The sequence below is a fragment of the Oncorhynchus gorbuscha genome, unplaced genomic scaffold (genome assembly GCF_021184085.1).
Source record: "Oncorhynchus gorbuscha isolate QuinsamMale2020 ecotype Even-year unplaced genomic scaffold, OgorEven_v1.0 Un_scaffold_12378, whole genome shotgun sequence".
NCBI classification, from domain to species: domain Eukaryota; kingdom Metazoa; phylum Chordata; class Actinopteri; order Salmoniformes; family Salmonidae; genus Oncorhynchus; species Oncorhynchus gorbuscha.
In genome coordinates, this window is record NW_025754745.1 from 1 (window position 1) to 8676 (window position 8676).

Consider the following 8676-nt stretch of genomic DNA (forward strand, 5'->3'; position numbering starts at 1 on the left):
GTATGGGTGGTCCCAGGAATCGAACCCACTACCCTGGCGTTACAAGCGCCATGCTCTACCAACTGAGCTACAGAGGACCATGGGGAGAATTATGGGGAGAAGAGACGACAGGGGTAAGAAGTGAGGTGAGGTGGGGGGGTTAATATAAAGATGGGATTATGGGTAGAAGAGACGACAGGGGTAAGAAGTGAGGTGGGGTGGGGGGTTAATATAAAGATGGGGTCATGGAGAAAGGGACTATGAGTAGAATTGAGGTGGGGGGTTAATATAAAGATGGGGTCATGGAGAAAGAGACTATGGGTAGAAGTGAGTTGGGGTCATGGAGAAAGGGACTATGGGTAGAAGTGAGGTGGGGGGTTAATATAAAGATGGGGTCATGGAGAAAGGGACTATGGGTAGAAGTGAGATGGGGGGTTAATATAAAGATGGGGTCATGGAGAAAGGGACTATGGGTAGAAGTGAGGTGGGGGGAGGGTTAATATAAAGATGGGGTCATGGAGAAAGGGACTATGGGTAGAAGTGAGGTGGGGGAGGGTTAATATAAAGATGGGGTCATGGAGAAAGGGACTATGGGTAGAAACTGGAGCAGGATGAAGTTTAACATTTTCCACAAATGGTTAACGTCAGGATTGGAGAGGGGAATCTGATCCTAGAGCTGACTCTTTGTAAATACTGGCCCGGTGCAGGTTTTCAATGGGTCAGGCTAATGCTAGCGATACTAGCCCAATTAACGCTAGGAAGTTAGCATCTTCACAGCATGTTTTCAATAAGACAAGCTAACGCTAGTAAAGGGTGTAGCTAGGTCTGAAAAGGTCAAAAGTCTAAAGGAAGGGTTCAATTCATGACAGAGTCATTTCTCCTCCTCCGCCTCTCCCTCCTTCTCTGCTTCTTCCTCATCTTCTTTGTCCTCTTCCTCGTCTTCTTCTTTGTCCTCTTCGTTGTCGGTATTGGCGTTGGGAACCCAGAGTCCTGAGTCAATACACCTCTTCATGTGGCCCTTTGCCTCCTGCGGAAACCCACAACACACAGGTTAGAGTTAGAGAGAGAGTTAGTTAAAGAGTTAAGAGAGTTAGAGAGAGAGTTAGAGAGAGTTAGTTTGTTAGAGAGAGAGAGACAGGAGACACTCACCATGGGGTCCATCTTGCTGATAGCTTCCTGCAGCATTGAGATGTCTTTATCATCAAAACACTTCTTCATTTCCTGTGTAACAGGATGTGACATCACAAGATACAGGTCAAAAAAGGAGGCTGGGGTTGGCGACCACTTCCCCTGAATATATGGCCATAGGTTACTGACTGTTATGATGAAGATGTTGAGATGTGTCTCTGTCTGTCTGTGTGTCTCTCTGTGTGTCTGTCTCTCTGGGTATGACTGACTGACTGTCTGTGTGTGTCTCTCTGTATGTGTGTCTCTGTGTGCGCGTCTCACTGTGTGTGTGTGTGTTACCTCTGGCAGAGACTTGTAGACTTCCACAGGGTCCAGTCTGTTCTGTCTCTCTGTGTGTGTGTCTCTCTCTGTGTCTGTGTGTGTGTGTGTGTGTCTCTCTCTCTCTCTGTATATGTGTGTGTGTGTGTGTGTGTGTGTCTCTCTCCCTCTGTATATGTGTATGTGTGTGCGCGTCTCTCTCTCTGTGTGTGTGTGTGTGCGCGCGCGTCTCTCTGTGTGTGTGTGTGTGTGTTTTACCTCTGGCAGAGTGTTGTAGACTTCCACAGGGTCCAGTCTGTTCCGTCTCTCTGTGTGTGTGCGTCTCTCTCTGTGTGTGTGTGTGTGTGCGTCTCTCTCTGTGCGTGTGTGTGTGTCTCTCTCTGTGTGTGTGTGTTACCTCTGGCAGAGTATCGTAGACTTCCACAGGGTCCAGTCCACCTGGCCCCAGTCTGTTCTGTCTCTCCTCCTCCTCATACTCCTCCATAGCCTTTAACAATGAGTTTATTCTTTTCATTTTGAACCTTTTGCCTCATATTTCACTCTATGTACAGTTGAAGTCAGAAGTTTACATACACCTTAATCAAATACATAAATCACAATTCCTGACATTTAATCCTAGTAAAAATGTCCTGTCTTAGATCAGTTAGGATCACCATATTTTAAGAATGTTAAATGTCATAATAATAGTAGAGAGAATGATTGATTTATTTCATCACATTCCCAGTGGGCCAGAAGTTTACACAAACAATTTAAAGGCAAATACTAATTGAGTGTAACTTGGGTCAAATGTTTCAGGTAGCCTTCCACAAGCTTCCCACAATAAGTTGGGTGAATTTTGGCACATTCCTCCTGACAGAGCTGGTGTAACTTGAGTCAGGTTTGTAGGCCTCCTTGCTCGCACACACTTTTATCAGTTCTGCCCACAAATTTTGACTTTGTCCTTAAGCCATGTTGTCACCGTTTTGGAACAATGCTTGGGGTCATTGTCCATTTGGAAGACCCATTTGCGACCAAGCTTTAACTTCCTGACTGATGTCTTGAGATGTTGCTTCAATATATCCACATAATTTTCCATCCTCATGATTCCTTCCATTTTGTGAAGTGCACCATTCCCTCCTGCAGCAAAGCACCTCCACAACATGATGCTGCCACCCCCGTGCTTCACGGTTGGGATAGTGTTCTTCAGCTTGCAAGCCTCCCCTTTTTCCTTCAAACATAACGATGGTCATTATGGCCGAACAATTTTTGTTTCATCAGACCAGAGGACATTTCTTCAAAAAGTACGATCTTTGTCCCCATGTGCAGTTGCAAACCGTAGTCTGTCTTTTATGGCGGTTTTGGAGCAGTGGCTTCTTCCTTGCTGAGCGACCTTTCAGGTTATGTCGATATAGGACTAGTTTTACTGTGGATATAGATGCTTTTGTACTTTTGTTTCCTCCAGGATCTTCAAGGTCCGTTGCTGTTGTTCTGGGATTGAGTTGCACTTTTCTCACCAAAGCACGTTCATCTCTAGGAGACAGAATGCGTCTCCTTCCTGAGCGGTATAGACGTCTACGTGGTCCCATGGTGTTTATACTATTGTTTGTACAGATAAACGTGGTACCTTCAGGCGTTTGGAAATTTCTCCCAAGGATGAAGCAGACTTGTGGAGGTCCACAAAGGTCTTGGCTGATTTCCCCTTGATGTCAAGCAAAGAGGCACTGAGTTTGAAGGTAGGCCTTGAAATACATCCACAGTCAACTTAGTGTATGTAAACTTCTGACCCACTGGAATTGTGAATCAGTGAATTATTAGTGAAATAATCCATCTGTAAACAATTGTTGGAAAAATGACTTGTGTCGTTGCACAAAGTAGATGTCCTAACCCACTTGCCAAAACTATAGTTTGTTAACAAGAAATTTGTGGAGTGGTTGAAAAACAAGTTTTAATGACTCCAACATGAGTGTATGTAAACTTCTGACTTCAACTGTATGTATGTATTTTAGTATTCGGTTCATCAGGACCAGAAAAGTAATAATAATAATATATGCCATTTAGCAGACGCTTTTATCCAAAGCGACTTACAGTCATGTGTGCATACATTCTACGTATGGGTGGTCCCGGGGATCGAACCCACTACCCTGGCATTACAAGCGCCATGCTCTACCAACTGAGCTAAAAGTGTGAACGTCAGAATGCTTTTGGATTCAATATCGCTTTGAACTTCTCCCACTTCCATAAAAACACCTCTAAACACCTTGAAGCAAGAGAGAAAAACAAAATGGAGGGAAAATTACCTTTTGTATCCTGATCTTAGCTCTGCCTCGAACTCTCTCTTTAAAGGACTCCAGCTCATCAGTAAAGGCCTCCTGATAGGGCTGGTCGGCAGTCTGACAGACAGAGAGAGAGAGAGAGAGACAGTGTTACACAGTAGAGTCTGACAGACAGAGAGAGAGAGAGAGAGAGACAGTGTTACACAGTAGAGTCTGACAGACAGAGAGAGGGGTGTCAGTGTACACAGTAGAGTCTGACAGACAGAGAGAGGGGTGTCAGTGTACACAGTAGAGTCTGACAGACAGAGAGAGGGGTGTCAGTGTACACAGTAGAGTCTGACAGACAGAGAGAGGGGTGTCAGTGTACACAGTAGAGTCTGACAGACAGAGAGACAGAGGTGTCAGTGTACACAGTAGAGTCTGACAGACAGAGAGACAGACAGAGAGAGAGGTGTCAGTGTACACAGTAGAGTCTGACAGACAGAGAGACAGAGGTGTCAGTGTACACAGTAGAGTCTGACAGACAGAGAGACAGACAGAGAGAGAGGTGTCAGTGTACACAGTAGAGTCTGACAGACAGAGAGACAGAGGTGTCAGTGTACACAGTAGAGTCTGACAGACAGAGAGACAGACAGAGAGAGAGGTGTCAGTGTACACAGTAGAGTCTGACAGACAGAGAGACAGAGGTGTCAGTGTACACAGTAGAGTCTGACAGACAGAGAGAGGGGTGTCAGTGTACACAGTAGAGTCTGACAGACAGAGAGAGGGGTGTCAGTGTACACAGTAGAGTCTGACAGACAGAGAGACAGAGGTGTCAGTGTACACAGTAGAGTCTGACAGACAGAGAGACAGACAGAGAGAGAGGTGTCAGTGTACACAGTAGAGTCTGACAGACAGAGAGACAGAGGTGTCAGTGTACACAGTAGAGTCTGACAGACAGAGACAGAGGTGTCAGTGTACACAGTAGAGTCTGACAGACAGACAGACAGAGAGAGAGAGAGAGGTGTCAGTGTACACAGTAGAGTCTGACAGACAGAGAGAGAGAGAGACAGAGGTGTCAGTGTACACAGTAGAGTCTGACAGACAGAGGATATATACAGTGTTACACAGTAGAGTCTGACAGACAGAGAGAGAGAGAGACAGAGGTGTCAGTGTACACAGTAGATACACGCGTGAAGTTAAAACATCAACTCAAAGCCGGGATTCAATCAAAGGAGTCGTTATCGACTAGAAAACAAGGCTTTTCATTTAAAAAGGTCATTTCCACTTGACCCGATATGTGCAGCGTTTCTGTCTGTAATACAATAACGCGTCTCTGATTGAATATCGGCCTTTTAAATGAACAAGAGGCAACACACACCTTGATCTTTTGGAAGAACTCTCTGAAACATCCTCGAGGGTCGATCTTCAGGCTCTTAGCCAACTCTAAGATGAACTGCATCACTATGGTCTGATGGGCTACCTGATCCATCAAACCATGTTTCTACACACACACCACACACACACACACACACAAAGATGTAAACACACACACACACAATATCTGTGAAACACCCCCCCCCCTCCTCCAGGTCGATACACATGATAACCAGGAAGTTAGCGCCCCCCCCTCACCTCCTCCACCTCCAGGTCGATACACATGATAACCAGGAAGTCACTCCCCCACCTCCTCCACCTCCAGGTCGATACACATGATAACCAGGAAGTCACCCCCCCTCACCTCCTCCACCTCCAGGTCGATACACATGATGACCAGGAAGTCACCCCCCCCTCACCTCCAGGTCGATACACATGATGACCAGGAAGTCACCCCCCTCACCTCCTCCACCTCCAGGTCGATACACATGATAACCAGGAAGTCACCCCCCACCTCCTCCACCTCCAGGTCGATTCACATGATACGCAGGAAGTCACCCCCCTCGCCTCCTCCACCTCCAGGTCGATACACATGATAACCAGGAAGTCACCCCCCCCCTCACCTCATCCACCTCCAGGTCGATACACATGATGACCAGGAAGTTAGCCGTCTCTTCACACACCAGGTAAGGGTGGTCAGACAGGTACTTCTGACTGTCCTCCCAACGCCGAAGCATCCCTACACACACAGGTTAGGAAGAGAAGAAGAGAGAAAGAGAGGGAGAGTAGAATACAGACATTAATTGGTTTAGTTGTGTGGTGTTATAACAGACAGAGAAGTGTTGTTATAACAGACAGAGAGAGAGAGAAGTGTTGTTATAACAGACAGAGAGAGAGAGAAGTGTTGTTATAACAGACAGAGAGAGAGAGAGAGAAGTGTTGTTATAACAGACAGAGAGAGAGAGAGAGAAGTGTTGTTATAACAGACAGAGAGAGAGAGAGAGAGAAGTGTTGTTATAACAGACAGAGAGAGAGAGAGAGAGAAGTGTTGTTATAACAGACAGAGAGAGAGAGAAGTGTTGTTATAACAGACAGAGAGAGAGAGAAGAGTTGTTATAACAGACAGAGAGAGAGAAGAGTTGTTATAACAGACAGAGAGAGAGAGAAGTGTTGTTATAACAGACAGAGAGAGAGAGAAGTGTTGTTATAACAGACAGAGAGAGAGAGAAGTGTTGTTATAACAGACAGAGAGAGAGAGAAGTGTTGTTATAACAGACAGAGAGAGAAGTGTTGTTATAACAGACAGAGAGAGAGAGAAGCGTTGTTATAACAGACAGAGAGAGAGAGAAGCGTTGTTATAACAGACAGAGAGAGAGAGAAGCGTTGTTATAACAGACAGAGAGAGAGAAGTGGTCTTATAACAGACAGAGAGAGAGAAGTGTTGTTATAACAGAGAGACAGAGAGAAGTGTTATAACAGACAGAGAGAGAAGTGTTGTTATAACAGAGAGACAGAGAGAGAGAAGAGTTGTTATAACAGAGAGACAGAGAGAGAGAAGAGTTGTTATAACAGACAGAGAGAGAGAGAAGTGTTGTTATAACAGAGAGACAGAGAGAAGTGTTATAACAGACAGAGAGAGAAGTGTTGTTATAACAGAGAGACAGAGAGAGAGAAGAGTTGTTATAACAGAGAGACAGAGAGAGAGAATAGTTGTTATAACAGACAGAGAGAGAGAGAAGTGTTGTTATAACAGAGAGACAGAGAGAGAGAAGTGTAGAATACAGATATTAAATGGTTTAGTTGTGTGGTGTTGAAACTCACCAAAGTGTTTGATCTCTTTCTTGTGTTTATCTACAAAAGTCTGGTGTTTCTCCTCCTTCTGTTCCTCCGTCTCTTCGGTCACTTCCGGTTTGATGTTCAAAATACTCTGGAGGAAGACGGGATGGAGAGGAGGGGGGTAGAGATAAATATATTTTCAGTGGACAAGACAGTGGACACTAGAGGAATAACATGTGACATCAGTAGTTGGTGGTAATAGGCCATATCTTCACGATGTATCCTTCAACAAAGTAATGCATTGTCTTCCTATCTCACCTGGCTGAAGCCCTCTTTGTTGAGGGAGTGGTGTATCTCTATATCACCTGGCTGAAGCCCTCTTTGTTGAGGGAGTGGTGTATCTCTATCTCACCTGGCTGAAGCCCTCTTTGTTGAGGGAGTGGTGTATCTCTATCTCACCTGGCTGAAGTCCTCTTTGTTGAGGGAGTGGTGTATCTCTATCTCACCTGGCTGAAGCCCTCTTTGTTGAGGGAGTGGTGTATCTCTATCTCACCTGGCTGAAGCCCTCTTTGTTGAGGGAGTGGTGTATCTCTATCTCACCTGGCTGAAGCCCTCTTTGTTGAGGGAGTGGTGTATCTCTATCTCACCTGGCTAAAGCCCTCTTCGTTGAGGGAGTGGTGTATCTCTATCTCACCTGGCTGAAGCCCTCTTTGTTGAGGGAGTGATATATCTCTATCTCACCTGGCTGAAGCCCTCTTTGTTGAGGGAGTGGTGTATCTCTATCTCACCTGGCTGAAGCCCTCTTTGTTGAGGGAGTGATGTATCTCTATCTCACCTGGCTGAAGCCCTCTTTGTTGAGGGAGTGATGTATCTCTATCTCACCTGGCTGAAGCCCTCTTTGTTGAGGGAGTGATGTATCTCTATATCACCCGTCTGAAGCCCTCTTTGTTGAGGGAGTGGTGTATCTCTATATCACCTGGCTGAAGCCCTCTTTGTTGAGGGAGTGGTGTATCTCTATCTCACCTGGCTGAAGCCCTCTTTGTTGAGGGAGTGGTGTATCTATAATCAAATCTAATTGACTTGTCACATACACATGTTTAGCAGGTGTAGCGAAATGCTACGGCCTCAATATCTCACCTTGCTGAATCCCTCTTTGCTGAGCGTGTCAACGTTCCAAGGCATCTTTTTCTCCTCTCTCCGGTGTTCCTCCATCTTCTTCTCCCACAAGCGTTGATCCTTTCTGTATTTCTTCTCCTCGGCCTGGGCCTTGCTCAGCGCCGTCTTCCTCTCCTCCTCTCCCTCCTTCTTTCCTTCCTCCTCTAACTCCTTCACTCTGTACTGCACCTCTTCCAGACGTCTCTTACACTCTGCCATGTTCCTCTCCAGCTCCTCTCCTTTCTCCTCGAAGGCCACCTGTTTCTCCACACGCGCCTAGGAGGGGGAGAAGAGGGGTGATGAGAGGGAGGAGGGAGGAGAGGAAGGGTGGAGGGAGAGAAGGGGGTGGTGAGAGGGAGGAGGGAGGAGAGGAAGGTGGAGGGAGAGAAGAGGGGTGATGAGGAGGAAGGGAGGAGGGAGAGAAGGGGGTGGTGAGAGGAAGGGTAGAGGGGGAGAAGGGGGGTGGTGAGAGGAAGGGTGGAGGGGGAGAAGGGGGTGGTGAGAGGAAGGGTGGAGGAGAGGAAGGGTGGAGGGAGAGAAGGGGGTGGTGAGAGGAAGGGTGGAGGGAGGAGAGGAAGGATGGAGGGAGGAGAGAGGAAGGGGTGGAGGAGGGAGGAGAGGGAAGGGTGGAGGAGGAGGAGGAGAGGAAGGGTGGGAGGAGGGGAGGAGAGGAAGGGTGGAGGAGGGAGGAGAGGAAGGGTGAAGGAGGGAG

General features: G+C 46.7%; 1 protein-coding gene across 1 annotated transcript; it reads right to left on the bottom strand.

The window, feature by feature from the left end:
• Positions 1-502: 502 nt before the first annotated feature.
• On the bottom strand, positions 503-8250 carry LOC124030528 (hsp90 co-chaperone Cdc37-like). Its single transcript, XM_046341833.1, has 8 exons — positions 7947-8250; positions 6855-6960; positions 5657-5772; positions 5038-5160; positions 3702-3794; positions 1823-1912; positions 1129-1200; positions 503-1006 (listed from the first exon to the last, which is right to left on the bottom strand). Exons 1-8 carry the CDS (start codon positions 8181-8183, stop codon positions 851-853), a joined length of 993 nt encoding a protein of 330 aa, XP_046197789.1. The 5' UTR covers positions 8184-8250; the 3' UTR covers positions 503-850.
• Positions 8251-8676: the final 426 nt, after the last annotated feature.